This window comes from Pyrgilauda ruficollis, unplaced genomic scaffold (assembly GCF_017590135.1).
Source record: "Pyrgilauda ruficollis isolate IOZ18807 unplaced genomic scaffold, ASM1759013v1 scaffold63, whole genome shotgun sequence".
NCBI lineage: Eukaryota > Metazoa > Chordata > Aves > Passeriformes > Passeridae > Pyrgilauda > Pyrgilauda ruficollis.
The window spans coordinates 2,227,982-2,245,359 of NW_024528044.1; the positions used below are offsets into that span (position 1 = coordinate 2,227,982).

At 35.5% G+C, this 17,378-nt stretch overlaps 1 protein-coding gene across 4 annotated transcripts in view; it reads right to left on the reverse strand.

Annotated features, from left to right (window-relative positions):
* Positions 1–17,378, reverse strand: part of STRN3 (striatin 3) — a 58,863-nt gene that overhangs the window by 21,455 nt on the left and 20,030 nt on the right. For 2 of the 4 annotated variants that reach the window (XM_041484090.1, XM_041484089.1), the window contains exons 3-7: positions 11,833–11,906; positions 11,123–11,204; positions 10,660–10,839; positions 10,064–10,196; positions 8,805–8,946 (exon numbers count right to left, since the gene is read on the reverse strand). In XM_041484090.1, coding sequence (XP_041340024.1) covers positions 8,805–8,946; positions 10,064–10,196; positions 10,660–10,839; positions 11,123–11,204; positions 11,833–11,906 — 611 coding nt within the window. Of the gene's footprint in view, positions 1–4,788; positions 4,900–8,804; positions 8,947–10,063; positions 10,197–10,659; positions 10,840–11,122; positions 11,205–11,832; positions 11,907–17,378 lie in introns of all 4 variants that reach the window. The other 2 variants (XM_041484088.1, XM_041484087.1) reach the window with 2 other exon arrangements.

Below are 17,378 nucleotides of genomic sequence, written 5' to 3' on the forward strand. Positions count from 1 at the left end.
CCTGTACAAGAATGTCTAGAAACCTGTGATCCCAGCTGATTAAGTGAATGTAAAATAATAATGAGAAATCTTTTTTGAACCAACAGTCTTTTTTTCTAACAGGCACTATTCTGAAAGGATTTCATTTCTGAAGTATAGTACTTAATACTGCAGCCAGCAGGTGAGATCTCACATAAGAAAAGTCACTCTTAGAATGGACAGATCTCTACACCACACAGACTACAAAGCTTGTCTTCATCTTTCTTACAGTTGGCCATCAGCCAGGCACCTATGATGACCAGGAGCAGATATATTCTTGAAGGTATATAGAGCAATCAATAAAATTACAGGAAAAAAAGTCATGACTGGGACCCTAAACTGTTTACTTTAATGAGCCCTTTGCTTTCCAGAGGAAAACACCATTTGTGTTCTCCATGTCGATATGCATGAATCGTTCAACACATTGACGCAAAATGCCTGAAATGGCTTATAAATGCTTACTCTATCTGAACTGAAAGCATCTTCTCAAGGTGCTTTCATGCCAAACATATGGGCATGAGAAGCTGGACCCAAAGCATACTCAGAAGAAACTAAAAATATCCTCTGCTCTGCTATCTTTAAGCAGCCATTCATTTAGTTTGTCACTCACTGGGGGACTGATATCCTTGCCTTTTAGTGTTTTTCAGTACGTTTGGGCACTTCCTGTCCTTCAGGCATAACCTCAGAACAGTCCTCAATCATCATACAATACAGAGAGAAGTTTACAAAGGAGAAGCTGCTGTTCCAAACAACTTCTGTGCATTTCATGCTGAGTGTCAATATTCAAGACTGTGCCACCCCTACAGAAGACTGCACAAGTTTCTGCTTTCAATTAAGTGCAAGTGTGTAGTTATGATATTTCATTAAAAATCCTTTCCTAGGATTTTTCCCCTCCTGAGGAGCTGAGGGCCTCAGGAAAGAAATGTAAACAATTACTATCTGCTGCTGTGGAATGCAACAGGTGCATCTTCCATTGGTCCATGTGGATTGTTTTCAATTGATGACCAATCACAGCCACCTGTGCCAAGGCTGTGAGCAGTCACAAGATTTTGTTATGCATTCTATTCTGTTCTTGTTCTTTGTAACCTTCTGATCTTTTTTTTTTTTCTCTCTGCTCTTTTAATATAGTTTTAATGTAGTATTTTAGTATAATATATAACATAATAAATCAGTCTTCTGAGAAAAATGGAGTCAAGCCTTGTGTCTCCAAACACAGAGAGTTCACCTCGACACAAGTGTACCTGTTCAAGTATAGTAAATGTTACAAGGAGATTTTTGAAGAAAAGAATGTGCCATCTCTGCATAAGCAACTATGTTCAAGGCACAAAACAGGATGACTCTTACCCACAAAAAAAGCCAGGAACAAAAAAAAAAAATTGACCTGGTATGAACAGAAGCAAAAGTTACAGTACCATCTCAGTGTACTGTCCTTCAGAGATCAAAAGTGAAAAAGATAACTGAATATTCAGTGATGAAAAGTTTTAGTCTGAGAAGCCTTAAGTGGAGTTTTATTAGGTCAAAGATGTATTAGTCCATGTCTGAATATAACACAGAGATTCTTGTATGTCAAGAAGAGGTGATGGTAATGAAGATGGTGAAATTCAGATCTCTTTTCAGTCCTATCAATTATTGTACTATTTCCAGGAATCAAGGGTAGGAAAGTGAACAGTACGGATACTGTTTTGTAAGCACAGAACAATTAAAAAGAGCAGGAAAGTAAAAAAAACAAACAAACAAAAAAAAAAACCAAACAAACAAACAAAAAAACGCAAAAAGCTAAAGAAAAACAGTAAAAGTATCTTGATTTCAACAGTGATATATACATATATATAAACAAGATGTGAAAACTTTCAACTGCTTCAATTCTCATTTCAAATGAGAATACATTATGCTGACCTGATAAAATGAAATATCTAAGAGGTCCACTATCATACCTGCAAAGGTGACAGGCTATATCTGAAAAACAGTCATCCCCTGCTTACCTGCCAAAATTGATCTTATCAAATTTGTGCAAGAAAGAACCCTTAAATTCAGCATATTACTGAAAAGAGAAGCCTGCTTTTGTAGAAATCAAACCTAACTCCTTATCTATGTATCACAGTAAGTCCTGAATAGGTGTGGCTTGTTTCTCTGCTTCTGGGGTTTTTTAACACAGGAACTTTCAATAAACAGATTTTGCATTGTTTTACAGCTTATATTGTAAAGGAAATTGAAGTTGTGAGGTGGTGGATTTTTTGTTATTGTTTTGGTGGGGTATTTTTAAAGATCCTTTCATAAAGAGGTAGTAGTTCCACATAACATGGTGACTACCTGGACAGACACCCTCTTCCTTCCCAGCAAACAAGATTACTCAATGAAAACACATGTGCTGACAGAAGATGATCTTAATTAAGATGTGCCACCCAAAAGGATGAGGATACAGACTAGAGAAGTATCAAAATATAGAATCAGTTCTACTTCTGTTCACTTATTCATGTACATGTGGAATGAAAATTTCCATACCTGAGACCAGGGCTGTGTCTGCCCAGTTATGTAACAGATTCTGGTAGTTACAGATGCATATTAAACAGAAGAACCCATCAGAATGTCTGTCTTATTATTTATGCTGTCTAAAGTATTGCAAAAGATGACATTTAATGCACATTTCTTTGACATTTATGATGATATGTATTACCATGCAGATAAGCTCTGATGGTATCCAAATTCTGATACAAGCCAAAACAATGAAGAGCAAAGGAAGGGATATATAGGATTAAGTCCCCAAATGATCAGATATGAGCAGCAGGAATAAAAAAGCCCTTAAACATTATTCTCAGTTTCAGAATGTTAAAAAGCTGAGGAAAAGCCTATAAAATCATATTTAAATAAATCTGCCCAACCCTGAATACATACTTTTATTCTGTGCATGGAGTTCTCTCATCCAATTAGCTCAGTGATGTAGAGGCTAATTTTCAATCAGAAACAATCACGAATGTGACAAGCCAAGAATCTCACACACTACCTTTTAAGACTATATGTGTTCAGCGTTTCCCAAAGGAGAATTCAAATGTAAAAAGCTGAACAATGTCTTATGTCACTTCTCAGCACCGTCACACACAGCTGTCTCCTAAATACTGTCTTCTGTGAACCAAAGATTTCAAAAGTACTTTAGATGAAGAAAACTTTGTTACTTTGCAACTACTGTGGTGGTTCAAAATGTATAAAATGTAAAGAATTTAGTAAGAAAGTTTCCAATAAAAAAAGTTCATTTTGGTATTAAAAATAAATTTCTAATCCTACCAAATATTTCATGCAAATTTGATGTCAACTGCTGATTTACATATTAAATGCTGATATACATTTGCATGCAGATGACTACTGTAGGCTCCCATTAAAGCAAAGACTAAAAATCTTTGCTTTGTCAAAGCTTTTATGTTAATGTTGGTGTACAAGTCATGCAAAAATGCTGAAAAAACAACCAACATGCACTAACTGACCAGTAACTGTTTGGTGTTACAAAGTAAATGAAAATCTTAATAATTACAGAAGTTGTCAGTAAGTGTTGTATTTTAATTATCATGTAATTTAGTTAGTGTATATCCATACAATTTTTCAAACTGAGGAAAAAAAATTTTTACTAGTTATCTCCAGAAATGGTTAAGAAATACTTCCAAAATAAAAGCACAGCAACTATGGGAGCTTCTCTGAAGTGATATGGGATTCCATCCACAGGGACCTGGACAAGCTCCAGTTCTATACTCTAAGAGTAGTGAGGCACTGGAACAGGAGTCCAGAGATGCTGCGGGTGCTCCATCCCTGAAGTGTTCATAGACAGGTTGGATGGGGCTCTGAGCAACCTGGTCTTGTGGTTATCCCCACCCATGGCAGGGGGGTTGGAACTAGATGATCTTTAATGTCCCTCCCAAACCAAACCATTCTATGATGACAGATTTAATACCGCTACATACACTAAGAACTTTATAGTTACAGTTGATAACATAATTTCCAAAAGTATTTTTATCAGGTAGTTCAACCCTGAAGTTTGGTTTAAACTACATAGTTAAAATAGGTCAACTGGTCAGAAAACTCAGGGAGTAGAGAGATATCAAATAAAATATTGGTAAATGCACAGAAAAGTGAAGGGCATTATAAAATAAAGATTATCTCCTAAATAAAGCCACCAAAAAGTTCTTATTTACATTACAGGCATTTCCTAATTCTCTATGCCTGGGACTGTAAACATAATTACAAGCCCATAAATAGCAACTGGTTCAAGTTCATATTAAAAAAAAAAAAAAGAAAAAAAAAAAGTCAAAAAGTAAATTAAAAAACCCACACCATCACCCCCAGAAAAAGCCCAACAATCACTAGTCCCATAACAATATCACAGTATTATACTTTAAGAAGCAGATGAATTTTAAATCTTTCAGAAAACTTCTTAAGAGTAGAAATGTCCTCAAAATGCAAGCTGTTCATTATTTTTACACTAACATTTCTATGCATTTAGTTTTCTTCACCTGTTTAACTTTTTTAACCTGTTTAAACTTTTCTTCACCTGTTTAACCTTGAATTTTTGTCTTTTCAACATTTCTCATTAATGAAATGGCTGTCAAAGGTTTTGAAATATTCACATTCAGCAGGCAGAAAGTTAAAGTTGGTTGCCCCCATTACAGAAAATGATGCTTAATGGAAAAAAAAAAACAAACAACAAACAGAACTCATGAGAAAAAATGTCTTCTATATAAATAGGCAAAAAAGTGTTGCATTACAAGATTCAGAATCTGCACTTACTCTTTACCCCTTTCTTCCCCTTTCGTTCCTTCTTGTACTGTTCCTTCAGTTTACTTATTAGTCCCTGGTCTACATCCCAAACCTCAGCAGTTGGGGACAGGTCATCTTTGTCTACATGCAGCATATTATTAAAAGAAAAAAAATCAGCAATTGGCAATGCAAGCTGTTGGTGATTTACTGTCATAGCTGTATAAGAGCATTAATAAGAGTTATTAATAAATCTTTATTTTAAAGGTGCAGTCTCCGTTTTAAGTTTATAAAAGACCAAGTTTCATTTCATACAGTTTTCCAAGGCACTGTGTATTATCAGTTACATATTTGAAAATTGTATGTTAATTTGTTACCAAGGAGCAAACAAATTAAACTTCATAAGTAACTGTATACGTTAGATAATTCAAAATACACAAAAAAAATCATTGGTATTTAGAAACAATTACTGCATCTTTAGAAAGACAGTGTTAAGAAATTATTCAGCCAGTGTTGAATAAGCAAATAAAAGCATTCATGCTATATCTCTCATGAAAATGCAAGCTGATTAAGTCAGTGCCAGTTTATTCATGAAAACCACCATGCATCCTTTCGCATTCATTCTACATGCACAAGAAAGAAACTTTGCTCCTACATATAACCAGAGAAAGAAGTCCATAAATACAGTTTTTCACATAAAGATGAAGAAAAGTAATTTGCACAGGTGGACATCCCACTGCATTCCAGAAATTAAAACGTAATTAGCAGAAATACAACATTCCACCGTAGTTTCAGAAGACATATTTTTCTTTTTGACAAATATTGCAGAGTTAGTTATTCTTTATGAAAAGTCAGGTCTCCACTTTTCTAAACTATCCATTCTCAGTCATTTCTGGAAACTTAGAATTACTAAAAAGATAAACCTGTTTATATGGCAAGGCAAATATAACATCTGCAGAAGCACTTCTGCTAGTAGACAACCAGGCACCAACCAAACTTGGTTTGTGTGCCAGTTTAGCTTTATACTCACAAATTCTTTAGGCATGAAATCACAAGACTTAGTTCCTCAGTTCCCAACTTCCAATCACATTTACAATATGATTGCACTCATTTTTGAGGTTATAACCATTATAATCATGAAAGTACACAAGAGGAGTCATACACAGCAGAAACAAAGTAACATGCACTTAAAATAAAAATAATAGGTGTTATTCCAAGTACATGTTTCATGACAAAACATGACAGTGAATGAGCAGACAGATACCCTAGGATACTGATGCATCTGCCATCATTCAATGACAATCTTGATGAAAGAGGTGGAATACAGAGATGGCAAGGGCAGTGAAACACGAAACGGAAGCATAATGGCAGAGTCCCCTGAGCTGTCCACAAAGAACTTAGGTGATGAGAAGGGAACAATGACATCCTACACCAAACTACAGCTACATCAACTGCCAACATAAAGACCTCAATCCTTCTGATCAATGGGCCTAAGCACTGACAGAGAGGAAGAGTGATTACTCAGGAAACACAAGAACAACAGAAAGGTAAGTCAGAGAACATGCCCAGTCAAAGAGGAAAAAAATCAAAACCGCTAAAAGTCAATTAAAAGAAAATTCCATTAAAATCTAATTAAAACTAAATACTGAAATTCCAAAGCACCATTAGTAAAATTAAAATAATCAGCTAGGTTTCAGCATTGCAGAGAAGGATTAGGATTAAACTGAACCAGAAGATGACCACATCGAACATCAATGTAATGTTATTCTAAAAAATGTCATTTTGGTACATTTTAGAAGGTGCAGTGCATTAAACCAGGACAGTGCAGGTAATGACAAAATTGAAGTAACATGTTCAGTCTGTGTTCCACACTGGAAGTTTAGAAAATGTCTGAAGAGTGCAAAACAAATAGGGCATTGAATATAAAGAAAACGAATTTGAAGGAACTGGGCTCATTCAGTCAACAGAAAACAGGAAAAGCACAAGCCTGCAAACATAAATATTCAAAACCAACACTGTTGGCTGCAAAAATGTAAGCTGCAAATAGAAAACTAGACAAAACACAAACTCGGATTATCTGGGTAGGCTGTGAAAGGAATTTCAAACAAGATTTTTAGAAAAACCCAGCACTGCTTCTCTCCAGCATGACTAGACACATGTCTCTGTTCTGAAATAGCCTAAAGTAACTAGAAGACCTCTGCAATTGCCCCCAAGAGGGACCTTCCTTGCACTAAACTGATACAGGACAGCACCAAGGACCCTAGATGTCCACTGACCTGTGTAACTGATTTGAGAAAAACTGGCTTTAAACTTTTCTATTTGTTAAAAGTTTTTTGAAGATGGCCCAAGAGACTGTGAATTTCAGTCACACACTGCCACTCAGTATTCTGGGCACAGTCATTCTCTGACTTATGGTCCATCTGTGAAGAGAACATTTGTGTTTCATGGGGAAGAGAAATCCAGTGATGAACACGTGAAACCATAAGCAGAATGAAGAGCCTACATAATAAGTGACATTTGCAATATGTAGCACAATATATAATAATACATATATATTGCTGTTTGCTTAAGCAAACTGAAGATATACATGCATTTTTTCTCGATAATAGATCACCACAAGGAATTTTTTTTTTAAATCTAAAACCGTACATATTTTTTTAGCATGTCACATGACTTTGGCTCTTCATTTAACACTGCTTGAACTTGCTCATCTTTCACTATTTTGAAGATAAGCTGTTCCTAAGTAAAACATGTTCCATGATGGGACACTTTAAATCACAATGTTTGGAATTAACTTAACACTCAAAGTATGTTAACTAAAGCACTCATATAAAATATATTGCATTCATAAAAATGTTATGTTCATAAAAAGCCATAATACAGCAGAAAAGAAAAGCAATCCAAACTTCAAAACACTTCAAACACAGGTTTGAAGAAGTCATCAACAGAAAAAATATAACTATCAAATTTGGTGCTGAAATACTTTAGGATATTGAAAGTTGGACCTACAGGTAATACTCTGCAATATATTTAGAGCCTAAACATCAGATGTTTTCCAGATACGAAATAGAAGCATTATAACTAAGTAGAGAAGTAAATATTAACTTTTTTCAGAATGCTTAAATGTTTACAAAGGTAAGAAGTGACAGAAGGAGGCTAATGACAGGAAAACAAAAACAGGAAGAAAGAAAAAACTATGAAAAAAATTTGGATTTTAACTGAAATATTTCAGTTTATGACTGATGCAATTGTTTAGGAAGTAACAGCACATATTCATTTAAATTAAGTTTCCCCTCAACATAAATAACTAACTGGATGGACCTGGATATTTGAAGTAACAAGTTTCATAGAGTTTAAAATAACTAAATAAATTGGTTTAGGGACTCTATTATTTTATTTTAGAAAGTATTAAGTGGGACAGTATTTAAAATGTTATTTGTGAGTTAACAGAGAAGTCTTGTCATATTTTCACTGATCTTTAAAAAGTAACACAATCCCAAGATCTGATGGACTGTATCCTTAAATGCCCATTTAAGGAAAGAACACTGTACTAAAATCAGTGACATACTGTGAAAAAAATATTGCTACTACAGTTGTAGGTATGTCTTTGACAGATTTAAACAGTAAGTTACAAATACACAAAAAAACTTAGGAAAATTGTCTTCATACAGCAAAACTGAAAACGTATTTTGAAAGATGAAACTAAGTTTATGTTTTATTTCGTCCTTCCCACTTTCTTGTCTCAGATATAAGTTTTTTGGTAGCAATGGGATTGCTGCAGTTAAATCAGCTGTCACAAGTGTGTACAAACTCCTAAAATGCACTGCCTCACTTTGCTCTGGTTTCATTGAAAATGCAATAAAAACAATGCAATATGCAATAAAAACCAGGAAAGTTTCACCATACAATATATCACTTTCTAAGCATCAATGTTTTGTCATCACATCCACACACACATCCACACCGTTTTTAGTAAGTATTACAAAATTCTTAGGAAGTATCATGAACAAGTTTTCCTTTATATTTAAATGCTTTTATTAGTGTCTTACCCCACTCTGTTCCATCTCCTGAACTTCGAGCTTCTCCAGCTCCCTCACCATCTTCAGCTGTCACTAAAAAGTCAAATTCTTTCAAAGCTTCTTCAGTATCAGGGTCATCTGTAAGGTCAGCAGCTAAACCTTCATTACCAATCTGCAAGAAGATAAATATTTTCCTGCATTTGAATCATAAAAAGATCTTCTAGTCATTTAGGTTAGAAGATATATAGGCTATTCTCACTGCGTGATTTGTTGCAGGGGAAAACATTTTTCAATTTAAAATGCAGAAGAAGAAACTGTTATCTCAGTTGGTTTATCAAAACAAAAAAGAGAACAGTGCAGTCTGCTGAACGTTAGGAAATAAAACGAACACTGACACTAGCTTTAGCAACAAAAATCCCATACACCCCAGCCTTCACTTTTTTTATTTAACACAAGAATTCGAAAATTTTATTGATCTTCTTGCCCTATCAACGGTTCTGCAGAGAGAGCTTACGAAAAATGCCTTCTACTGGTCCAGAAGCCTTTCCTTCTTTTTGCTTTCCAGTTCTATTTCAGTGTTAAGCATAAGCTTGAAATACAGAGCATTTTAAGAAAACTGTATTTTTACTATTTCTAACCATATCTTCACCTTAAAAAAAAACAAACCCTCTACTAAGGCATCAGTGAAAAGTTTTATTTCATTCTTCCATTCAAGAAATTTTCCACATGAGGTTATTTGCAGAATGTTCTTACTGTTGCAGAAAGAGACCATTTTTATAAAGATAACTATAAATGATCCTTTTGTTTTCTATAAAAAAAAAGCTTGGTCCAAAGTCAAAAAGTGAGTGTAAGATCCTCATACACCCTTAGAGATTTACTTGATAATCTTATTACCAGATTTTTTATAGAAAAAAAGGAATTCAACTCAATGCTTGACTAATCTCTTTACCAGAAGTCCAAGGTATGGTGAAAACCCCTTCCTGACAAATCAGTTTGGGAGATTTAAGGTTTCCATCAATCCACTCTTCAATCTCACACTTCCAACTATTCAGGAAAATCCAAAGCAGCATTCATATCTGCAAACAGCCTGGTTAGCTACTTTGAAGTTTGCAATGTAATGTATTAAGCAAACCACCAAATCTATTAGCAATGCATCTGCATATAATCCACTTCGATAACAAAAGTGCAACAAATACTTCGACATTACATATTTCTACCATCTCCAGAGAAAAAATTCCTTTTTGAAAGGGAATTTCAGATCTATTATAAAAAGAAAAAAAATCTTTTACTTTGTGTTTCTTATTTATCCGATGCTTTTCTTTTCCTTCTGCAATATCTTCTATCATGTCATTCTCCTCTTCTTCATCACTATCATCTGCATTTTCTAAGAAGTTGAATGTTTCAAGAACATCACCAGAATTCCTATATAAATAAAAATATTAAGAGAGAATCCATTTTACATCCTCAAGAGATTTAAAAGCTCACCCAGATTAAACAAAATTGCTACCTGACAGCCTAAGAACTTAAAAACCAGCAAAACAAGACACCGCTGAATTAAGAAGTTTCTATATCTGCTTAAGTCCTTATTACAAAAGCACCATTAAACAGACTCCTTCCTTAAAATAACGACTCCAAAGTGATTATATTACATAACTAAACATCAATACACAATCTTCCTGTATATCATGTTAGTGTAACATACATGTATGTACTAGGCATGTATGTTCTTATGTATAATCAACTTCAGTTAAGTTCATAACCGTTTGTGGTCAACTACACCCACAGGTGTTCACAGGCTCTCCAGCCAAAATTTCAATGTGAACTGAGCAGTGCGTATCAATGCCTAAGCAAACAAACTTCATGCATTTCTTATCTCTTCACTTACCTTTTGATTTCCTGTCCCTTTTGTTTTGACGAAGGAGATTCACCCCCATTCAGGATCTGTTCTAAGTTCTTTGTCTCTACGGAACCATTTGGTTCTGAATTGGAGAGCCCAAGCAAAGACCTTACCCGCTGGGAGCGTACATCCAATATTGTATCTGTATAACCTACTTCCTGAAGATACCTAGATACGTTCAGAGAAGGAAGAAAGAGGAAAGGATATTTGATGAAAAAGGAAACATAGTCTTCACTGTTAAAAATGAATGTCACTGTTGTATCATTTAAGGAAAAATAAGCTTCGCTAGCACTCTCACATGGAAAACCTTACTCTGTACTGCTTAAAGCTCAAGACTCCAAGGTCCTATAGAACAAATCACTATTTGCCCACCTCAGTTACTCTGTTTCATAGAGCTCCTCAAACTGCAAGGAAAAGTATGAATACACCAATATCCAATAATGCTACTTACTGTCGCAGTAACTGTCTGCCTTGCTTCCAGGTCAATTGGCTATTCTGAGGTATTGCAGGAACCTCTGTATCTTTGGTATCTTCTGAAAGACACAGTGTCAAAATTAACATCTGACTTATACTGCTTTTAGAAACAATCAAAAATTCCTATCAAGTCAGAAATAAGCATCATGATCTCTAATTTCAGCTGGGTATAAATGTACCCAAAATGTGGTACTTGCAAAACAGAAGGGGAGGGAAAAAGAAGGGAGTGGCATATAAATCTGTAGAACACAATTTTAAGGCACACTATACAAATACAGGCCACAGACTTCCCAAAGACCAACATTTCAAAATAAGTCAAATGCAATTCCATTTACTAAAGAGCCCAGAATTATTAGGAGAAATGCTTTCTTCCATCTGCAATACTTTGAAGAGCAAAATTGTTATTATCAGATATTTACAACTGCAAAATCAGATGCACTCTAGAGAAGCAGTGAGGATAGCCTATTTTTTTCTTCTTTGGAGCCTTTTCCTTGATTTAAGATAAAAACATTCAGAGTTTCTTAAAAAAAAAAAAAAAAGGTCAATTAATTTTAATTTTCAGATTAAAAAATATTTACCCTATTTACCCCATAACTTTCCTATATTCTCTATAATGGAGCTAAGAGGAGAGTGCAGAGAAGAAAGCTGAAATAAACTAAAGACAAAAATTTATTGTAAAAAAGTTACCTGATTCAAAAGTTGGCATTTTCAAGTCACCTTGGTTCAATTCTGTGCCATATTTTAATTTATGATATTTTGCCCTGAAAAAGTATGCAGATGTTTAACAAATTAGTAGACCAGACATCGATCAAGTCAAAACATTCTACTGTTCCCGTTTAAAGCAACCATACCAACATAGGACAATTAATCCAGCTAGAACTGTTGTGATAATTCTTGCATCAAACAATTATTTCTAGTCTTTCAAGAACATAGTTCTGAGATAGTATTTTGACAATTACTCAAAATCATCAAGTAACTTACAAACAAGAGTTTAGTGTGTTCTCCAAGAACATGGGGTTTTTCCTGTGTATCAGCTAATAAGAGAACCTTTCAAAAACCAGCAGGTTCAAGAACTTAGCAGAAATAATTTTTCCAGTTGTACCACTGTCATAGGTAGCCAATCACACTACAATGAATGAACTTATCTGGGGTTCCTGCCTATCTGCCACTTTTGCCTTCCACTTCAATTTGTCTCCTGCTCCTTCTTTGCTTATGACATGCATCCCTTAGAAGAGCCATGTTAGCATGGTTGTTTCTCTCATCACCTGTATTCTCTTCTGGATTTCCTCCTCCTCATTGACTAGTGGCTTAGCTTCCAATTTCTACTTAGTCCTCCATCTTCTGATCTCTGATTTGCTAACCCTAATCTCTCCTTCTCCATCTGATATGCTAAGGCCTGAACAGCAGGCCTAGGCCCCAGTTGACTTAAAAGATGAATCTTGAGCATGATATGATTAATACCATCAAGGCTCTTTAGTTAAAAATAGATTATCAAAACATTTATATTAGTTGTTCTTAATGCCAAACCAGCTGCTGTAGAGACATCTGTATAACCTTGTGTAAGATATATTAAGACATTCTCCCAACTAATGTCCCTAAGGGCTTATTAGTAGGAGAAATCCTCCCAGACTATATCCCTAGAGACTTGTTAGTGGAATATTTTAGGCAAAAACCCTCCCAGCCATGGCCTGGGCTCTGGCTGGTCAGGAAGCATGCCATCAGAACCAGATGTTTCCTGCACAAAAGGCTAACAAGTCACTTGGACTTGTTGATTTGGGCCTATAAAAGCTGGACCCCTTTTTGGGCAAACCTGAGACCTCACCTATGAGCGGACACATACCACACAGGATTTTCCCAATTACCAGGAAGGCTTCTCCAGCTCCTCACTGCAAAAGGACTGTGACTCTGGATGATAGTGAAGTGTTTAGGCAATTGGTGATGTATTCTTCTCAATCACTAATCTCTCTCTCATATACTAATGATTAGATGTATTACCTTGCTTATTTTTGCTTGTTGCTAAAGCCAAATGAGTAATATGCTTATTGTTTTATCAAATGTACCCCCTTACATGTGTGTTGCCTCAATATTAATAGTAAACCAAGACCATTCTTTCCACTGGTGTCTGTGTCCACCCCACCACCCCCACCGATTGGCCAAACACCACCACTCTGTAAAACACTGGTCTTGGTGACTCTATTTCCATTCAAGTATGCGTGAGCCTTCAAAATCTTATCCTCTACCCAAGTTGCCTATCAAAACCTCTTCAGCTCCCTTTGCAACTAGGAATCTCACCTGAACTACCTATATCCTGTATCCTGGAATTCTCAAACTTTATCATTGATCTTTCACAGTTTGATTTTACCTCATAGATCCTCTGCAAAAACACTCAAAATCTCATGGTACAGAGCTCTAGGTGTTCTGCAGTAGAGTCAAAGTGAAAAATATCCATAAAAACATTAGCAGACATATTCTGATGAACCTCTAAGCAATACAGTTGTTATCACTCCAAATGAAACATCTGATCAAAGGTTTAAGAATAACTGAACAACACTTAGCTTCCATCAATCATAAATAATTATTCTTGAATATGAAACTTCTCAAGTAAAGACATATAATGGAACACATGCTGGACAAAATCCAGGATTTCCAAGAAACCTTCTCCAATGCCTGAGCCACTACTGCAAGTGTTATCAAACCGAAAGTACAGGTTGGTACTCAAATGGTGTCTTATATATTTGATGGCAAGGATTTTCTTCAAGAAATTACACAAATTCCTGCCAAAATTGCAATTAGGAAGTCTCATTAACAAACTGTCAGTAGATGGCACTATTGACCCTTTTTACTAAGATAAAATCCCTCATTTCATGGCAATCACACTGTAAATGAAAAATAGTAAAGCTCCTGAAGACTTTTTGTGACCTGAATCCAACTGCCAACTAAACAGAATCATATTTTTTAACTCTTTATGTCTTTATGAATATGTTCATAGCTCATCCCTGCACTAGTTAGACTATCTACCTCCAGGTCCTCTCTTTAAACTGAGAGACAAAACTCCATGCCTCATTGTAACAGGGCAACATTCCACCAAGCTTTCCAAATATGAGTAAGTACAGTGAGAGACCAGAGAAAATTATTATTGGCTCAAGACAACTGAAGTGTGTCTGGTTAACTTGAAACTGGATGAGCTAGAGTTTGCTAAGTCAATCCCTTGTGAAATTCTTTTTCTTGATTGAATGTTTGGTTTAAAATTTGCCCTTATTTTGTAAAGTTTGCTGTTCAATCTCCTGAGAACTTTGCCACATTTTCCCATGCACCTGCCTCAGAATATTAAAAAAACCTAAAGCCCATTAGGAAACTTGTCAAGCTAGTCTGGGGCTTTACAAGTACATACTTCGATTTATATGCCCTATAAAGTACTGTCCATCTGGGGGGGTAAAAACCCCAAGCAACCCTAAACAACCAAAATGAAAATAATTCAAGTCAAATAAAGTTGACAAAATACTTTTTGCTCAATTCATAAGTGAATCCAATAAAGCACTATAATTCCTAAATTTGTTCAATTTAGAGCTATGACATACTGTTTGGAAGCAGTTGTTCCATTCTGGAGTTACAATTTCAAAACATTAATTAAAATTCTACTTTAACTGTTCATTAGCACATATAACGATGTGCTAGAATTACACCAATGACTACCCACTATAAATAGGAGAAAATATTGCTGCATGCAATGAGACCAGTGGTCTTTCACATCACAACTACAATTTCACAACACAAATTAATCTTATTAAATTCCAATCAACTATATATTTGCACATCTATTCCTTTCCCTGTTGGGACCGTTACTACATATCTTATAAAACACTAACTAACAAGCTACAATGTCACTGACAAGTCACTGACAATACTCCTCCACACCACAGAGTAACTGAATTCTACAAGGGGCAGTGTTTCCATCTTTGGAATATTGACTTATCTAAGGCTAGGTTTCCGTGAGTCAAAAAGAGTAGAAAAAACAACACCCTAACTTGATTTAACTGCTTCCTGCTATTTAATTGTTGAATCACACCACACAGTTGCAAGGGTGTAAGTCAGTCCAGTCCAAAGCCCACAAAGCCAAAATACAGCCACAGCTTCATGATTTCAGCAAGTCTCATTAATTTAAGCACAGCGCTATGGTAACAAAACTCAGAGTAGAGTGGCTCAGAGCACACAAAAGACAACATTGGGCTGGGTCTGCAAAGCATCATAAAAGAATACACACTAGACACAAACCAAGAAACCCCATGCATGTAACTGCATAGGACCTAATTTTATTACTAAAACATTATCAACTATCAAAGCATTTAAGGACACTAAAATAATGACGTTTTACTTGTCTAAAACATTATTACACATACTTAAGAGATAAATACTAGAAATACCAAACTACTTTGTAACAACTACTGCATTTTATTTAATCTTACACACTGATGTTCTGCCTCATAACAGTTTTCTGAGAAATCACAACAGTTGTCTGAATGAGTTTGTTCCTGACTCCCAATTGGTATTTTACTGCATGAAACTTTTTGATGGCATCAGGGAGTTAGTAACAAGAAAAGAAGAAAAAGGGTGGGGGGAATCAGGTGCAACACTGAAACTTGCTGTCAACAATCTTCAGGTCTGAAACTCTCAGAATTTATTTTGCTTTGGAGCTGGTGTATTTTCATTAGTTGTGATTCTTCACTCAGGGGAACAATGTAAAAAAAATAACGTCTATTACCCTGAACACTGAGTGCAACAAGCAGGAAATCAACATAATATATTTCTTGGATGATTTACTGGCAAGTCAGTACCTGCTTGCTTTCAATTACTCAATCCATCATACTTTCACAGTTAGATCCCCTCGAACTACAGAGCATTTGTAGCTTCCTTGTTGCCTCCCACACATTCACCAGTCAACTCAAGTTTCAATTCCCACTTCTAGCAATCTTCATGAGAATTATGGCTGAAACTTATGCCAGGATCTTCCTCTTGAAAACTACTGCAGTGCTGGACTGCACCCACTAGCCACAAGAACTAAAGCAAACAGTATGTTCCTGCTGTTATTCTTCCGGTACACATGTTTACCGGACAGTTGGATAAGTTTCTTATCCATTACATGAATTTTAGAATTTCATGGGAAGACTATAAAAGCAGCTTCATTTCAGGAAAGTAATGAGGTTTCACCAATGCCATTCAACTTCAAATTGTGCATCCTGTTATAGGATGCCTTCATGCTGCAGGTGAAATTAAGTGCCTCTGATTTACCTCACTAAGCGGCAATTCTCATTGCTTTATGGTGTACATTTGCAGAACAGCCCTACACAGCACACAGTTCATTACTGCCAAAATAAGCAAAACCTTTTCCTTCAACTTCAGAAAGTTACTTACATGCAAGACACCTGCATCTGCCATAACAGCAGATTATTTCTTTGATATGCTCAGTGTTATTTACACCCCAAGACCCTGCATAACTTTTATCTGCCTTGAACCCAGAGTGACTTGTACATTACCTGTAGATATTAATATGACAATTCAACTTTTAGCCATACACTGGCTTGAGTTGCTTTCCATTAAACGGACAGGGCTGAATGAAGTAATAGATCCTTTCTGCCTATTACATCACCAGAAAATATGTGATGTGCTGATATGGCTTTTTGTAGGAATATACAATGTTTTCTGAAGCACCTCTGTGCTGGACACTTCACACAGAAGAACAAAGCCATCTTGCCAAAACATTAGGTTTTAGTACAAAAACAACTGAAACTTATTTCTGTACTAGTCTCTTACTGATAACAGTGATCCATAACGTAAACTATATTTAGACACACACGGACAACTAACTTAAAAATATTCAGATGAAACCTCACCACATTTTGCTACAAAATTTTATGTTTACTCTGACAGGAATGTTCCACCAAAATCAAAATACACAAATAAGGACTACATATTTTGTTGCCTGTCAAGATGTTTCACCATTGAACTCAGCTACTTTTTAGAAGCAAGATAAAATGAAAAATAAGAACTGAGTCCTCTAGTAAAAGTATAGGCACTTGACAAGATTATTTCCCAAGTGATTTCACAAAATCAACTACCAGTTTTGGTTAAATGAAATAGCCAGGCAACAAATGAAGGTAGGTTTGAAGGACATTAGCCTGTACAGACAGAATGGAATTTTGATTTTTTTTAAGCAGGCAATTAGTGTTACAGAAAAC